At 38.1% G+C, this 17,820-nt stretch overlaps 2 protein-coding genes across 5 annotated transcripts; one reads left to right on the top strand and one right to left on the bottom strand.

The window, feature by feature from the left end:
• Nucleotides 1–3,663: 3,663 nt before the first annotated feature.
• On the top strand, nucleotides 3,664–7,354 carry LOC103986917 (elongation factor 1-alpha). The gene is made up of 3 exons (XM_009405066.3): nucleotides 3,664–3,792; nucleotides 5,587–6,073; nucleotides 6,163–7,354. Exons 2-3 carry the CDS (start codon nucleotides 5,612–5,614, stop codon nucleotides 7,042–7,044), a joined length of 1,344 nt encoding a protein of 447 aa, XP_009403341.1. The 5' UTR covers nucleotides 3,664–3,792; nucleotides 5,587–5,611; the 3' UTR covers nucleotides 7,045–7,354.
• Nucleotides 7,355–7,700: 346 nt separating this feature from the next.
• Nucleotides 7,701–17,125, bottom strand: LOC103986916 (cyclin-T1-3). 4 transcript variants are annotated; one of them, XM_065186259.1, is made up of 9 exons: nucleotides 17,016–17,125; nucleotides 12,282–12,350; nucleotides 12,042–12,173; nucleotides 11,323–11,404; nucleotides 9,779–9,913; nucleotides 9,310–9,488; nucleotides 9,048–9,199; nucleotides 8,130–8,949; nucleotides 7,701–7,950 (listed from the first exon to the last, which is right to left on the bottom strand). In XM_065186259.1, the coding sequence occupies exons 2-9, from the start codon at nucleotides 12,290–12,292 to the stop codon at nucleotides 7,923–7,925; spliced, it is 1,539 nt and encodes a 512-aa protein (XP_065042331.1). In that variant the 5' UTR covers nucleotides 12,293–12,350; nucleotides 17,016–17,125; the 3' UTR covers nucleotides 7,701–7,922. The 4 variants fall into 4 exon arrangements, with proteins under 4 accessions (XP_065042331.1, XP_009403339.2, XP_065042330.1 ...); XM_009405064.3 differs by having other exon boundaries at nucleotides 12,042–12,350; XM_065186258.1 differs by lacking the exon at nucleotides 12,282–12,350 and having other exon boundaries at nucleotides 12,042–12,281; nucleotides 17,016–17,100.
• Between the last annotated feature and the right edge of the window lie 695 nt (nucleotides 17,126–17,820).

The raw sequence follows: 17,820 nt of genomic DNA, 5'->3' as shown, positions 1-17,820 counted from the left end.
TCAACCTACTCAGACTGTATATTTGTATATGCTGCCTATTGAATGGTCAGCTTGTCTCATTGTATAATACATTGAACCTCCTCAGACTTCACTTGGAACATATTGCATGTGGACTGTGGTGGTGGCCATATTGCATCCTGTGTTGGATCCATATGTCCAACAGAGACTAGTGACCAAATGTACTGCTGCCTTCCAAGTACCAGCAATCCATGGGGAGAATGGTTTGGTGGAAGGCTATGGTTGCCCCAATACCTGTTGGGCACATACAAAGTCCACTATCTCCTCATGTTCAAAATTTGAAGATGTGAAGACAACTTGTATGACACAAAGCCTAATGTAAGACAAAGTCATCTATCAAACTCCACAATTTGATCATAAAGCATGTTTATTTTTTTTTATGCTTGTGCTATGGTTCTCAATCCCTTTTCTTCAGTTAATGGTTTTTTTGAGTTTGTGCAGTGAGGATGTGTACCTTTCAATCTGAAAGAAGTATAATATATGCACAGAACATTTCACTGGGTGTGGTACTTTTGTATCCTGATATCAAAAACAAGTCCGGTTAGAGCTCATATGTTTCTGCAGTTATGGTGTGCTTGTTGTATCAACTTGATTTCAAATCTTTGTGCATACAAGTAATGATCATAGTTTTCCTTTTCCTCATTCAAAATTTCCAGAATCTATCAGTTTACAACATAATGTTTAATCTTCTTTAGGTCATATGGTACCATAAAATATATAGTTCAGTAGATTTAAACTTCACATCTTATGGAATGAGCTAAAATTACTTTTCATGTATGACTTTTTAAAGTTTTGCTCTCATCATTTTCAGCCCTAACCTATTGCAGATTGTATCATTATTTCCAGCACAAGTTATTCTGCCTACTTATTTCTTTATTAGGTCAGTGTGAGAAGATACCTAAAGATTCATCATTCCAGGTTGATCTGTATAGCCAAAAAGTTCATGAGCTTCTTATATATCATTTACAGGATTTTTTCTAATGAAGAAGATGATCATTTTCACCCCTACCTTAATGCAGGAGAAGACAACTAAGAGACTCTCTTTGTAGAATCTTTTCGAGTAGAGAAAACCAAGGACATAAGGTAAGAAAACAAGGCTCCTACAGGCACTTCCTAAAAGATTCAAAGCATCCGGTAACCTCTAAGGGTTTACGTCCATGCTGCCTTCCCTCTGAGCTTGATGTCTTCAACAGTACCACTGTTTGACACTGTGCCATTACCTGTCTCGGAAAGTAAGGAGCAAATTTTGACCCACTGCCTACCTCCAGCATTCAAAGATCTCGCAATCTTCTTAGAGAATTCCACAAGTCCTACACGGAACTATAAATGAAGTTACTGTCACAATATCACACATATATATATACTGTATGTTACTGCAAGAAGGTTTCCCTTAAACTTGCTTGTTTCATTCCTCTCAACTTCACTCTCTGCATCAAAAAGAAGAATAAAAGATGGTGGATTCTGCCCTAAGTTTGATTAAGCTTAGCTTTAGTTTAAGGAAAGCTTTATAGCTATCTATATATACATATAATTATTTCATCTTTCTTAGGACAAAGTGATTATGTCATAGTGAGAATGTGACAATTTGTGCAACCAAAGAACTGTGTGTTCACTCAATTGCAACTCTTTCTTTTTTTGGGTCTTTTTGGTGGGATAGATGTTGGTAAAGACTGGATTTATAGTACAAAAGGTTTGATACACTTAAATCTTGAAACTTTGGAGACATGCTTGGATCTGATCAATCCTTTCAGAAGTGATGGGATTGGATAGCTGAAGACCTTCCAAAGAGCACTATGGAGCAGAAAAAACAGAGCCAGAAAGATGGATCAGATCTTTTCTGTTAATATGTCTTCCAAATATGAACATAAAAGACTTTGGTGCAGCAGCTGAGGTAAAGGTCATGAGAGCAGGAACATCTGAGCTTGCACTCTTCTTCTGTTCCATTCTGTGCAGCTACATCCCATTCCAGACAAGAAGAATTCAGATAAAGTCTGCATTGCTATCCTAAAAGCATAGCTCAAACCCCACCAAAGGCAACATCTTGACCCCACCAACACTTTTATGATTCTCTCACTAGCATAAAACATATCCGACAATGAAGAGAAAACAAACACATTCTATTCATGCTACCTTCTAATAACACTGAGCATTACTAATGTGAGAGAGAGGAGACAGATAGTGTGCGAGCCACAAAAGATTCTGTACATCTAATTCAATTCCAAATCAAACCATCTCTATAGCTTGGCTTTACCAAAACAAAAGGGGGGGGGGGGGGGGGGGGGGGGGGGGGGGGGGAAGAAAAGAAAAGAAAGAGAAAGACAAAACCACACTCAAACATATCACATATGCATATGTTCCATCTCAAGAGGCTCAGAATGAAGAAAGGAAGAATATGTCACCCTCTACAAACATGATGTGAATCATCATCACCACCTTGCTCTTATCAACTATTGCCAGCTTCGACTCCTTACCAAAGATACCAAAAACATAACTAGGCCAAAACAAGAATGCAGAATTCATGAGTTACATGCCATGAACAAGACAAGTAAGTTCATGCAAGCAGCTAAAGGCAATCATTATTACTGTCCTCTCACAGGTATGAGAAGGTGGGTCTTCTTGCGAGCAAGCTGAATACCTCCAGGTCTTTGTTCTGATACAGAGACCAAAAGAATAAACATAGAGCCAAGTGCAGGAAGTGGAAGCACATCAATCGTAGATAGATATTTGATCCATGTTTGATGACTGCAATCTTGTTAAGTTGTAGAAGATACACAAGTTAGTGAATCAAGCAATCGAAGCAAGGCCAAGGAGAAATGTAGAAGATGTCAATGTCAACTATTTGGAAGTTCTACAGATTGTTGAAGATAGCAAATCAGGTCAAGCTGGCCAATTGCAAGGCTCAGCCCTTGAATTGTATAGTTCATGGACTGGACTACCTTGCAGCGATCAAAATGATTTGGCATTCTTTGATCTATTACATGACTCTATTTCCAAGCCAAAATTCTAAGGGATGCAGAGACATCAAAGCCCAACCCACCTAAGGTTTTTGGTTGGATGTGTTGTGCCAATCAATAAAAATTAGACCTTTAAATCTAAAGTTGAGTAACGCAAAAAGATAACCAAGAAACTCACGATTGGCGCAAAAATTCAACATCACATCGATCAATTTCTATCAAGAAATAACATCAACTTTGACATTTGTGTCATTTTCGGATCCAATATAGCTTGGAACAAGTCGACGGAGAATTGTGTTTTCACCTAAATTTAGCTCGATAACCTTAATAGTATTGACGAACGATGATGATCACAAATTATATTAACAAGAGGAGTTCTTCAGCTTTCGATCAAAAATCTCTTGAAATCCTCATATACTTCAGCAAATCTTATCAATCAATCAATACAAAGAAATGAACACTAAATTCGGTCACCTTTTGTGTACTCGGATGGTTAGTCGTCCAATCACAGACGTCCATTCCGCCTTACACCCAGCGTGCTGAATGGGTAGATGCGGCGGGTACGGAAGAGACGGGTGCGAATAAAAACATCGGTCGCCACCGCGCCGCCGCCACAAAGTATGCTGGACATAGTAAAGTGACTAATTTACCCTCGTTATCAATGCAAACCCTAAGGGCATTTTAGGTCATCGTGTCAGCTATAAGTTCCAAGTGGGTCGGGCTAGGGTTTCTGTCTCTCTTTGCAAATCGATCTCGAAGGAGCGCGGCGGCCGCCGATCTCTCCATCTCTCCATCTCTCCTCGGCTCCCTCTTCCTTAGGGTTAGATTTCTTCTCATGCGTATTACATTCTCTTGTCAAGATCGTAGGGGGATCTCGTTAATCGCGATTTCCGAACGTTCCTTGTTCGTTTTTCATGATTTGGTTGTATTTTTCGTTCGATCCAGATAACTTAGATCTTTTCAATCGTAATTTTGTTCCTCTCTCGTGATTTGGTTGTATTTTTTGTTTGATTCGGGAAACCTGGATGTTATCGATCGCTTTCTTGTTCCTCCGTTGTGGTTTGGTGGTTTATTCTTCTGATCTGTAGTAAGCTATGCGTTTCTGTAGAACTTAGATATTATCAATCGGTTTCTTGTTCCTACGTTGTGGTTTGGTAGTTTATCCTTCAGATCTGTAGGAAGTTCTGCGTTTCATCGGGGGCTTAAGCTTGTTTGTGTGATTTAAAGTTGATCAATGGGACGACTGTTAAAGATTGTTCAATCTTGATGATTACCCTTTAATGATCCAACATGTATGATTCGTCGTAAAACTTAGATCTTATCACTCGTTTTCCTGTCCCTACGTTGTGGTTTGGTAGTTTATCCTTCCGATCTGTAGGAAGTTGTGTGTTTCTTTGATGGTTTAATCTTGTTGTTTGCTTGATTTAAGGTTGATCAACGGAACGAACTGTTAAAGATTGTCGGATCTTGATGATTGCCCTTTAATGACCCTATATGTATGATTCGTCATACTTTACAAGGTTCCAAAGCAACCACATCTTGTCATACTAACTAGAGACATCATTTTTAGATTTCGTTAGTTGAAGTTTCTTGATCCGCTCATCGTTCTCTTTTTCTCTAATAGTATATATATTTTTTGTTAAAGATAAAGTAATTAACTATTTATTATTATTATTATTATTGTTGTTGTTGTTGTTGTTGTTAAGTAGTTGATAATGCTAAGGTATTAAAGATAAAAATTTTGTGCTTTTTAATATTTTTATTGTTGTGTTGTTGTTTTGTCTAGTATTAAAACCTATTACCAAGTATATTCATTGGATCTAACAATTTTATGGTGAATAAGTAACACAAGCATTAATAGAAAATTGTGATAAAGTAAGACAAAATACAACATGGAAATTAAATTTCCTTTTATTTACAAAATATAGGAAGAAACTTCACAATTAAGAATGAGTTAGGGTATGCTTTCATAGGCTTGGTAAAACTTTCAATTACTCTTTACTAGTTTTTCCTCTCCTTCTCTATCTTGGTGCCTCATCTTGGTCTTTTGTGGTCTGCTTGTATTTAGTTTGTGATCTCTTCTTTATCTTTTCTTGTAATTTCTCTCCTATTATGCATTTGACTATTAGGTATTGTAATGCTATATGAAAATTGTGGTTATGGTTGAATGTTATTTAGGCATTTGGTAATTTAAGATAAACATTGTTGGATGATACAATCTGTTGGCTGATATGTGCTTGTACATTTTTGTATTTATCATTTACCATTGACTTTGATAAACATATATAACCATCTTTAGGAGATGTTATAAGTTATTTTTTTGTATATATTGATTTTACATTCTTCTAATTTTTTTTATTTCTAGTGACATGTTACCCAATGTGATGGTGGTAGTGACTGCTTTGTTAAATTGATGCATGTAGATTCTAAAGGGGACCTGGTCTAAGATTTTAGATTTTGTGAGACTTTGCAGTAGGCCACAGTGCTACCATCTATCTTAACTTACCAAATCTGCAATAGTTGACCACTGTGCTACCATATTAATTTTTTATTGTCATGTAATTCAGTAAAAGCTAGTTTTGAGGCTGATATATTCTTGTTTGACATTTTACAGTCCTTCGTTCAACAAGAAATAAGCAATGGGAAAGGAGAAGGTTCACATTAACATTGTCGTCATTGGCCATGTCGACTCTGGAAAGTCTACAACAACTGGACATCTCATTTACAAACTTGGTGGCATTGACAAGCGTGTTATTGAGAGATTTGAGAAGGAAGCTGCTGAAATGAACAAGAGATCATTCAAGTATGCCTGGGTGCTTGACAAGTTGAAGGCTGAGCGAGAACGTGGCATCACCATTGATATTGCTCTGTGGAAATTTGAGACCACGAAGTACTATTGCACGGTCATTGATGCTCCTGGTCATCGGGATTTCATCAAGAACATGATTACAGGAACTTCTCAGGCTGACTGTGCAGTTCTCATCATTGATTCCACAACTGGTGGTTTTGAAGCAGGTATATCAAAGGATGGGCAGACTCGTGAACATGCTCTTCTTGCTTTTACTCTTGGTGTCAAACAGATGATTTGTTGCTGCAACAAGGTAATTTTGCAATGTGATTACATGTGGTACATGATGCTTTTGTTATTTAAATTTTGGTTTTTTTAAAGGATTATGATAGTGTTTTTCAGATGGATGCCACAACACCCAAATACTCGAAGGCACGATATGATGAAATTGTTAAGGAGGTCTCGTCCTACTTGAAGAAAGTCGGCTACAACCCTGATAAGATTCCTTTTGTGCCCATTTCTGGTTTTGAAGGTGATAACATGATTGAGAGATCCACCAACCTTGACTGGTACAAGGGCCCGACACTCCTTGAAGCCCTCGACTTGATTAATGAGCCCAAGCGTCCAACGGACAAGCCTCTTCGCCTTCCTCTTCAGGATGTTTACAAGATTGGAGGCATTGGAACTGTTCCTGTTGGTCGTGTTGAAACTGGAGTACTGAAGCCTGGTATGGTTGTCACCTTTGGTCCTACAGGACTCACTACAGAAGTCAAATCCGTGGAGATGCACCATGAGGCACTCCAGGAGGCTTTACCTGGTGACAATGTTGGCTTCAACGTAAAGAATGTTGCTGTGAAGGATTTGAAACGTGGTTTTGTTGCCTCAAACTCCAAGGATGACCCAGCGAAGGAGGCTGCTAACTTCACCTCTCAAGTTATCATCATGAACCACCCTGGCCAAATTGGGAATGGTTATGCTCCTGTCTTGGATTGCCACACCTCTCACATTGCAGTCAAATTCGCTGAGTTGTTAACCAAGATTGATAGGCGATCTGGTAAGGAGCTGGAGAAGGAGCCCAAGTTCCTTAAGAATGGTGATGCAGGTTTTGTGAAGATGATTCCTACGAAGCCTATGGTGGTGGAAACCTTCTCTGGCTACCCTCCACTAGGTAGGTTTGCTGTGAGAGACATGAGGCAGACTGTTGCTGTGGGTGTCATCAAGAGCGTGGAGAAGAAGGATCCCTCTGGCGCTAAGGTTACCAAAGCAGCTCAGAAGAAGAAATGAAATGAGGATTGGGGATCATTGGTGTCTGGAGTCATTAATAGTCTTGTTGTCATGTCTCTGTGCCGACGTGTTGACGAGCTCTCAGGTATGGTATCTGGTGGTGTCTGGAAGCAGAACTGGGTGCTCGACAGGCGGTGGCGGGGTTGATGGTTGGCTTCTATTTTATTATTGTTCTACGTTAAAACTTGAGACAATTGTCGTATGTCTGCTCTTTCCCAAGGAGTTTTGTGAGTCTGGTAGTCTTGTTTTCTGTATCGTCTTCTGCTATGCATGGATTTTGAGATCTAAATAATTTAGTATTTGAATTATATATCGTTGCCTTGCGTGTGTAGTGGATGGTCTTAGCCTAGAATAAATCGTTCTGTTTGTTGCCTGTTGTGGTGCTATATCTTTGTGCCAGGTGCTCCGAAAGATGGTCTGAAGCACTTTGGTGGATGGCGAAAAGCTCTTTGAAACCAACCGGCTCCGGACAAGAACAAACCGGGAGTTCGAGCAAGAATATTTTAATATATTCTCACATATTTATGCGTGTGTTTCTTTTTAGGTTCCTCTCGTAATTGTATAACATAACCCATTTCTGCAATATATTTCTGTTATACTCTACAAATCCCCCCAACGGTCAACATGAACTTTCATGTAAAGTAAATGTTGCTAAATGCACGCAGCACACCAGTGAATATCTCTGTCATGAAATTTGCAACCGTTCAAAAGCGTGTATGTGGATCCAATTTGCACATAAGCTCGACGTAATTACTAAGAGCCCAGAGAACATTGTAAAGATCCAACAAGTATAATGCTGCACAGTAGATTTTATTAAAATGCACGTGAGAATCCCCACATACCAAAGTAACTAGTGTTGTGACCTCTCTTCCTCTCTTCTATGGCTTGTTATGCAACTTCTCCAACCTGCACAGCAACCAGAAGGAAACAGAATCATGCCATCAATCTACCTCACGAGCAAATGTACCACTAAACAGATACGAGTACCAATACTGGCCAAAAAGTACATAGACTGTGTTATTAACGAAAAAACCAGTAAAAAGATTCCTCATCCAAGTGCCTCTCGTATATGAGAGATTCATTACCTGTTGCCTCTGGATCCTGTTGTATCACATGACTGGTGACGATTGTGACACTGCTGCATATACTCTGGCTCTCTTCCTGTAACCATAGCTCTCTGGCTAGCCAGCTTACAAGGAAGTTCACAACCATCCCTTGTTATGAGATCATCATGCTCATCCATTGATTTTCTTTTCTGTCCCCCATTGTTCTGAAGCCTCCGCTGCTTCTCTAAGGCAGCTTTAGTTTTGCCTCTGTTGATGGAATCTGGTGGGAAGAAGATTTTTGCAGTTTCACCAAAGTCGGAGATCTGCCTGCTGATGCTCAATGATTTGGTAGATGAACCTGCATCCATCAGTTCCTTATCCACCTTCACCTTATCTCGTTCATTTGCCACCACATTCCCCGGTGGTAGATCAGGCTTATTAGAACAACATGAAGTTTCTAGAGTATTTTCCCTGCAGTCTGAACTCTTATCAAATTCATTACTTGAACAATCATTGCCTTCAGCGCCCATATTATGGTCCCAAATCTCACTCTTACACCCAGCACTCTCCTTTCCATCACCTTGTCCTTGTTTGCAATGATTATCTATATGATTACTGTCAGCATATGACTGTGAACCAAATGACCAAGCAGGACCTGGAGTTTGTCCTCCTTGCTCGACATTAGTCAACACAGCATCCTGAGCATGCCCATTTGTTGACACTGAACTCCTACCAACACTTGAAGTTGTAACAATAGGCTCGTTATTACTACCACCAATGTTTCCTTCTACTTCAGTAGAATGAGAAGATTGACCTGATCGGTTTTGCTCATAAAGCTCCAACATTTGGTTGCTAACATCTGGAATATAGATATGAAAAAAAAAAAATTGAAACACAATATTCTCCATAATAACTGTATAATACCTGCTGAGTAGTATTCTAATATGAAACATGAACCTTCCAACTGCCGAGGGGTGACATCAAATTCTTGCCACCAACCCTTTTCAACATCAGATGGCAGCTTCACTTTAAGAAACTTAGCAGCAAGACATACAGCACCAGCTGCTATATGATGGGGCTTATACTGCAAGCAAAGCGATGTTCGCAGCCTGCATTCCCCCCCTTTTGGATGTATAAATGATGGAAAAGAAACACAAATAGATTGACCTAGCCAACATGGGATCACTAATGATGAACACGAGGGTAAGGTCTGACATACCCATCATTCACAAAGTTCCATGCCGCTTGTGCAAGAGAATTCTGTGTGGAAACCTTGAACTTTTTTATTGCTTCAACTAGGGGTTTATAAGGATGGAGCACATTCAGGTCAAAACCCAGTGTAGCAAGTACAACCCGTTCCCCTAGTACAATGAGTTCCTTTTGCTGTTCATATACTTCCTGCACATTACCAAGCAAACATATCACATGACGCATTCAAAACTGTTAAGAAAAGCCACAGAGTAAATTTACATTTTCCTTCTCTACGGAAGGAATTCAAAAGAGTTGAAAACAGAAATGCGCACAAGAAAAGGAATTCAGAATTTCAATATTTAGACAAAAAGTGGATTCAAAACTTAAGTAGAAAACAAGATAAATGGTAAAGTAATAGCAGCAATATTTCTTTCATTAATATGAATACAAAAGGCCAAATGAAAAATAAAAATTTATGAAAAGAGATCACAGGATACCTTCTGTTTGATCTTCTGGACAGCTGAAGGTTCCTTTTTGTATATAATTTCACATGAAACAAGAATGACATCCTTTAGTGGGCGAGAAGTATCTTCAACCTTTCCAGCAAGGAACAAGCAAGCAATTGCAATTATCTGCAGAAAACATATACAGATGAGATAAGAATGGGCAAACTTTACCAGGTGATCAAAACAGAAATTGTTGATTATATCACACATTACTGTTGCTTATTAGGACCCACTTAGACAGTTTTCAGAGATTAGATACTATCGCATCAACAAAGTTAAGATTCCAACCACCACCATGACAGCAACAAAAAGCTGTATTGTCCCAACTGTTTGGGGCTGCCAAAATGGAGCTTCTCTTGTCATTGAGCTTAATATATGGCATATCTTTAGTTAAAAAAGAGAGATGCATCTCTTTTTGTTGCTTTTAGAAAAGCTTTCTTATGTCTCCATATAACCCTTTTAACACCACTAATATTAATCAATGTACCTCATATGGTATTGCCTATCTTAGCTTTTTCTTCTGGTATGTTCTTTCAATCTACCTATTTTTCTCAATTAATATTTCCTACTGGAACCTTCACTTCATAGCGTGTGCTGCTACAGCAACCCACAGCAATTTATTAAGTTGCTACTTGATCAAACAGGAATTTTGCTGCTGTTTCCAGCTTCAGGTCAGGTGATAGCCTTTATTTTATTCAGATTAATACTTGGACCATTTCATATAGTCTTTTACAAGTTTTCGCTTTGTATGTTTAACTATAGCAATCTACAACAGTTATTTGATTACTTCTTAATCCAACAAAAGTTTTTCTGCTCTTTCCAGCTTTTGATCAGGTGAACAGTATATATATATTCAGATCTGATATTTGGCCCATTTCATGTTGTCTTTTACATTCAACCTTTCACTCCATAATGTGTCATTACAGGCTTACACCAACCTACAACAGTTTCTTCAGTTGCTCTCTGATTAAAGAAGTGGTTTTACTGTTTACAGTTTCGATAAGACCCTATATATTTTTCAAATCCAGTAGTCGATTGCATTGTGCATAACGATGCTCTTTCGGCAAACATAAGGCCTAAATTTATGATAGATAACCATACAAAGGTTGCTGGAACTAACTAAGGCTGCTTTGCAAAAATAATATCTTTGTAACAAATCACACCATCCCAAGGGTAACACCTTTAAGCTACAATTGATTTTTGCAACACCAACCAATCTGTTGCATGTAAATACTGAAATTATAGAAAACTGTTGTTTGAAATGCATGAAATACATAAAACTAACAGGTCCTTTTGTATACTTATCATGTAAAATCCCATTCATTTAATTTTGGACCAAATGTGTGATAAATTCTTTTTCTCACTTTTTCCTGAATAACATTCATCAGGACTGTCATAGCTATTACACCAGAATGCATGCAAATTAAAGATGTGATAGTTGTAACAAAGAATCATACCAGAGTATAAACATCACATGTGAGAATAGAATGCACTAAATGCTTGCGTGTCATAAATAAGAACCACCATATACTTACCCTTCTGTCATTCTTTGCATGGGATTGGCGAAGGAAAAAGCGATGACAAAACACAATAGCAGTAGCTATTGTCACTTGAGGCCTGCAGTATTACTTTTCATCCAAGTTCAAGCCATAAATGGAGAAAGCAACTTTTCATACTTTAGAATATGATCAATATAAATCTTCAAGGTTAGTGAGATGTAATTGCAACGTAGTCCAAGAAGGGCCAAGATGAGCACCAAAAGAAAAGAACAATTGGGCTTAACACCTATGCTGTAAAAAGTAGTTTGCATAGAAATTGCCATAGATCTATAAAGATAACAATGATGAAACATAATGGTAACATGATCGAAGGAGTCATGAATGAGCACCAAAAGTTACTAACAGTTGGGCTAAAATCTTATACTGTAAATAATATTATGCATAGAAATTGCCATAGATCAATAAAGATAAATAAGCTACATCTGCATTTCTATGCCTTCAAAAACAATATCACATTCCATAGAAAACTATTACTACAAACACTTTTTGGATGGCCTAAAACCAAAACTTGATGTGCAGTAAATAATCTTTTTCTTTCTTTTTTGTTTGCAATGGTAACCATCTTAAATTTGTCATGTAGATGAGCTGCCAATTCTCTGTTTCATCTAATTAGATATGGATATATATTTTCATATATACAGTATCTACATGCCAAAAAAGTAGTTACACAAAATAAAGCATCATAGAGCACTCACAACTTAAGCCTCATGCCCAAATCCTGCAAGAAACTGCAGTATGAATTCCGAAGATTTTTCTCTTTCTTCAATTCAATTCCATCTCTTCTGGATGGAGAATTTTCTTCAATTTCCTTGCGAGAAAAATACCATCTAGAACCAAAACAATTAGGTTCATTCAGCTTATCATATGAACTATGCCCCCTTTTAACCATTCCATAATCAGAGGTGTTGCCTTGTAGAGAACCAGCCAATAACGACCTGTCAGACATGTATCATTATTTGTTATGCTATCGTATACAGCAGAATAAAGATGAATTTCAGTAGTCCCTGCAGAAGAAAAACAAATGTTAATAATGTCTGTCAGGCATAACATTGAAAGGCATTTAACAAAATTAAAAGCACATGGCTGCAACGTTTTAAGATTGGTATTACCATTTGTTAATACTCTATTCCATGAATCCAGTAAACTGTTCAGATGATATATGCTATAAAAACATGATAAAAATATTTATCATGGATCCAAGATGTCCTTGGTTAAGTAATCACTTAAAAAATATTTAAATGATCAGTATTTATCATTATGAAAGCTCCTCATCTTATAGAAACTTACAATATGACCTAGAATTTTCTATTTAGTTCCAAAAAATAGTAAACAAAACACAACTTCAATCAGTGCAAGTAACTTCAGTCAGGCTTCTGTAAACTTGAATGGTCTAATGACCAAAATGCCCATCGGTTAAACTCGAACACTTTCTCCATACTCAAAAACCGTAAAATCTAAGGCTTATCAAACTCCTCTGTTGTTTGAATGACACCATCAGCAAGACCACCTTGAAGCCTCATTGCTCCTAAGTGTTTGGATCTACCGCTAGTCCATTCAGTCAACCCATCTACTGTTTCACGTAGGTGAGACACCCTGGCTCAGTCCGTTACCTTGAACTCCCAATCAGCCACTCAAGAGATACAATCAGCCACGGTATTGGCCAACACTGTTTTACATAAAACACCCTATTTAACAAGAAACAATAAAAAACATATTCCAAAAACCTCTCATGCTTGAGCATGATGGAAGCCACTTCACCAATGCAAAATAGCTTCTTCCACGTAGGTATTGCAATGTCAAAGAGGGTTTAAACTTTGACATACTAAATTGAAATGTAGTTTCCTATAAGATGAGGTCTTTTCATAATAAAGCAATGATGGACATTTGAAACTTTTTTATCTAATCATCATTTATTAAAGAAAAATATGAAAGAATCATTAATGAAATGAGAAAAAAGGATTTTTTTCTCAAAGAGCTATATTTAAATATAGTAATGCTATGTTAGTGTCTTAGTGATTCAACATTTTGGATAACCAATATCCTGTAACCAAAAGAACACTCACCATCCTTGTCATTGTTTTGCTAATTAGATGTCTATATCATTGAATTAAATAATTGTTTGGGACAAGATATGCAATACTACGAATGCCTCAACAAGTTTTGACTAGCCAATTGTGACCTGGAAGAACTTATTATAGTTTTATAAGGCTTTGGCCTGAGAAGCTTTGATTCTACTAAGGCCTTCAATAATGTACAATGTTCTTCTAAGACAATGTCTTCCAAGTTCAGATTATCGAAGATCAGGACAAAGTGGGCACAACTGAAGCCTTTTCTTTTTATTAAACACTTACGCAAGACCTTCTGCCATAATTCTAATGGCTTAAGGGTTATTTAGAAGTTAGGACAATTCTTCTTTATCCCGAGTATTCATCAAAGTCCAAGTAACAGATAAGTTGGACACAATCAATGAATCACATATTCTAGTTTAGTTCCGACTTCTAAAACTTCTAAAGTTTCCAAGAGGCCTAACAATTAGCGATAGGGTCACCATATGTAACTTATGAATTTGAATGAAAAGCAAGATTAGCAAGACCAGAATTAGGATGATATCAATGTGATGGAGAAAATAAAAAAAAGAAAATACCATATGTACTCTTATGAAATACCATCATACCCTATCCTAGATTCCTCTTTAAATCTTAGAAACCCAGTGTTCGTGATTCTTATGGTTGTAAACAGTCAGCCATGTGAGGCATGGTTCTTAATTTCAGCTAGACTGATATATATTGGTTGGTATTTACTAGTCTGAACCTGATATACACATGTAATATCCCATTTCAAGCGGTCTGGGTTTGATACAGTGCTTACTGTATGATAACTTGATAAGCCTGTTGAACGGGGTTTACTGCATGGTTTTGACTTGTTACAGAGCCTATACCAGAATGTAAGTCCATTTTCTTCTAAATTTAGGGTTACTCCTGCCCTTCTCTCTCATGAATTCTCTTGTTTCTCTCATGTCGCCCACTCGTTGCTTGCATTGTCTGTCATTTCCCAACCGTTGTCGCTCGCTTCGTACTCCTCTTATTCTTATTCTTCTCCTCCTCCTCCACTGTTGCTGCCTTCCCCTCCTCTGTTGCCACCTCCTCCTCCTCTTCCTCTTCTTCTAGTTTGTGATATACACCAATGTGTCCATACAAGTCTGCCCATGGACTGCTTCAAGTATAGTACTTAGAACTTTGCATCTGATGTCAAGTAGCATTTTGGCCATCTAACGTGTACTAAAATTATCTCATCACAGTCCCACTAATATTTAACAACTGAAGACAGTAGGATCTAATAAATCTGATGGTATCGAATATCAGTTATGTTCCAGATGATATTATGATATATAGTTAAGTCACTACCAATCGGATGGTGAGAGTGTATCTACATTGTACTCATTTTATTTAAAATAAATAAGGGAACGGTGAGAGCCGGGAAAGAGGAAAGGACTTCTAGATCTTATCCCCACCATTAACGAAATTAGGAGCCCCATGACTCTCTCTCCTACTATCACTGCACTCCTCTCTCTCTCCATTTATGAAGGTGAATTGCAGTAGCTTGTTTTTTCACCTCTCCTTGTGATCCTTCCTTCATCTCCCTTCCGCTCTTTAAAATAACAATCACCACTGTCAACCACCTTCTTCTTCCTCTTATTGTGGCCTACCTTCTCCTACAGCCACTATAGGGTAGCCTATGAAACACGACTGCTTCAAATTGCTTGTCACATCCATATCAACTATATGTGGGGTAAGATCAAGATATTTCTTTGATACATGCTGAACACCTCCTTCAAGAATCTTTTTTTAATAAATACTAAAAAGAAAGAGGTTCTTAATGTATTGTGTCTACAATTTTGATGGTTACAGATATAATGGTACACCAGCATGTAGCTCATTGTATTGCTGAATAAAATAATAAAAAATGTAGCAGCCTATCAGACTGTACCAAGGTGTATGACCCATATGCTTAGTCAGCCTGGAAAATACTGGTCAGTACGTCTTGATCCAACTGGTATTTTAGATCATGGTCCATATTTTATTTGTAAAGCTAAATATGCAGGTTAATTACTTGTTATTGACTACAATAGGTTCTTGCTTGTTATAGAGTAATTGGATTAAAATTCATCATGAAAAAGTTAAGAATGCAAGTTATTACTGGTCATCACAGTATGCAACTAAGCAGTCTAACTACGTAAATTAGATCGTGCTTTGTTAAATATACTATTGTACTACTAAAATACATTGTATCGTCATGTCCTTTGCATATTATACACACTTTTTTAAGGACTTGATAAATATGTCAGGTTGAACCTATTATTTTTTACTAACAATACATAATGAAATCTCTCTTCTCATTTTCATGAAGCAACCTAAGGCTGGATGACATATATATAATACGAAGGTCCCAGGCAGCCAGCCAATATGAGAGCTGCAACAAAAAATTACCAATGCTATCCTTTCATGTGTATTAGCAAAGATAAACTGATGTAGGACAAGATCACACTGAATATAGGAATTCTTTCTTTGGTTTAAGGAATTCTCTCTTTCTTTCGAAGGGAAAGAGAGAGGAAATAAACATATGTTACCAAACTCACTCTGGTTTAAGGAGAAAACTCCCAGGAATATCAAGTAAATCTCCTTTTATTATTAAAATCCTTTCATAAAAAATTATGTACTACCACAGAGTTGAAATATAAGTCTCATGTATGACCTATTTAAATCATGTTTCTTCCGTGGCTCCCCATATTTCCAATCACCTTAAAATATAAGAATCATAGATGACCTATTTAAATCGTTTTATCCCCTGCATTTCCCCATTTTTTTTTGCTTTTTTACAAGCCACCTTGCTGCATCATACACTGAGATATACATCCAGATCTAACTACATTTAAAATGAAACCCAAGATGCCATCATAACATGATCAACCTTCCAGTGGACTCAAGCCAGAAGAAAACCATATGACCAAGCACAAAAGCTATAACCTAATGCACAAGATAAGTGGTATTAGAATGATCAAGAATGCAACGATGATGGTGTAACTTTTATATGGCTAACAAGGAGAGAAGAAATACCTAGAACACATAAATGCTGTGTGATAGTCCACAACGTTCTTACTGCCTCTAGATGGGCCAACATTTCTCAAACACTTAGGTCGCTTCTCACACTCAGCAAACTAAAAGTTCAACGCCAATCATACATGTACGTCTCACACTCGCTTCTCACACTTAGGTACGCCTCTTTCCTCCCATCAATCCTAGAAAATCTAATCCAAAATTGAAAGAGAATATATGCTTTCCCTGAACCCTACAGTGGCATCTAAGATTCTCATACCTAATCCGACTCAAGAAGAAGGGGAAACAGAAGAGATTAAAGAGCAAGAATCAAGAAATCAGATCAAGAAAACCCTAGCCCAAACCCGTCAGACAGATCCAATGCCTCGATAGAACCGACCATATAAACTAGATTCCTGACACCAATCGTTGCAGTTATGCGCAACTCCGATCGTCTTGTTCTTAACGTAGGGAACCTCAGAGGCATGCAAGGAGGTCCGATTTTGTAGACGGTGGCAGGAGCGCAGAACGTCTAGAAGAACGGAAAATGAAGACAAAGGTCAATGGAGGGGGTACCTTCCGGCCTTCTGCGGCGGCGGCGAGCGAAGCTACGCGGAGCGGAGCGTAGAGCGACGGAGAAGACGGTGAGCTGAAAGGAGCGGGGAAGGGGGTGAGCCCAAAGGGTCGGGCAGTTATGAAGGCTGCGGTGACGGGTCGGATCTTTTTTATAGGAGTAACGAAAAGGGTTAGCGTGTAAACGGGTCGGATTCAGAAAGTGAGATTGGATACGCGCTCCATAACGGGCCCCTCGTTCATGCTCGCCGTTCCAATTCAAAACATGTAATAGTTTCATGTGCGTCCTTCACGACATAAACAATATGAATCGAAGATAACGGAATTATAGGAGGGGGGGGGGGGGGGGTCTCATGCAGGATGACATGAATGCATAAAATAAATGATTAGTAGATGTGGCCATTAACATTATTGGGGCCACTTCATGTCAAAATCAAAGTCTTGAAGTCGACTCCATTATCAAATGGACACATCGATGCTTGACTTATGCTACCAAACAATATTCCACGTCAGTATCTTAGCTTCGCTTGTCACATACTACATTGATCAATCAACTGTACCAATGCACTACATTCTTACAAAACAAGCTCTTATGATCGACAGAATTCATATTGCTTGGAGATTTCTGCATCCAACTTGGGCAATAATTAGTGCACTCTAAATTGGAATCTCTTCGAAGTCCTTCTCGTGTCACTGTTTCTATGTCTCCACTACACTCCGATCTGTGCCCATCGCCACTGGTCACTAATTATGAGTAGGCCACATCGGCCACATCCGAGGTGGTCCCACCGAAAGACAGCCAAAGGCT

The sequence above is a fragment of the Musa acuminata genome, chromosome BXJ1-6 (assembly GCF_036884655.1).
Source record: "Musa acuminata AAA Group cultivar baxijiao chromosome BXJ1-6, Cavendish_Baxijiao_AAA, whole genome shotgun sequence".
NCBI lineage: Eukaryota > Viridiplantae > Streptophyta > Magnoliopsida > Zingiberales > Musaceae > Musa > Musa acuminata.
Note: the sequence above shows the minus strand (reverse complement) of the source record. Positions and strands in the feature narration are given on the sequence as shown.

Excerpts from the sequence above, each read along its gene's own strand:
- LOC103986917 (XM_009405066.3), top strand. The coding sequence starts at position 5,612 with ATGGGAAAGGAGAAGGTTCACATTAACATTGTCGTCATTGGCCATGTC. Across the intron at positions 6,074-6,162 it reads TGATTTGTTGCTGCAACAAG|ATGGATGCCACAACACCCAA; the intron begins GTAATTTTGCAA and ends AGTGTTTTTCAG.
- LOC103986916 (XM_009405064.3), bottom strand. The coding sequence starts at position 12,292 with ATGTCTGACAGGTCGTTATTGGCTGGTTCTCTACAAGGCAACACCTCT. Across the intron at positions 9,914-11,322 it reads ATGCAAAGAATGACAGAAGG|ATAATTGCAATTGCTTGCTT; the intron begins GTAAGTATATGG and ends TGTTTTCTGCAG. Across the intron at positions 9,200-9,309 it reads TGGAACTTTGTGAATGATGG|GCTGCGAACATCGCTTTGCT; the intron begins GTATGTCAGACC and ends GGGGGAATGCAG.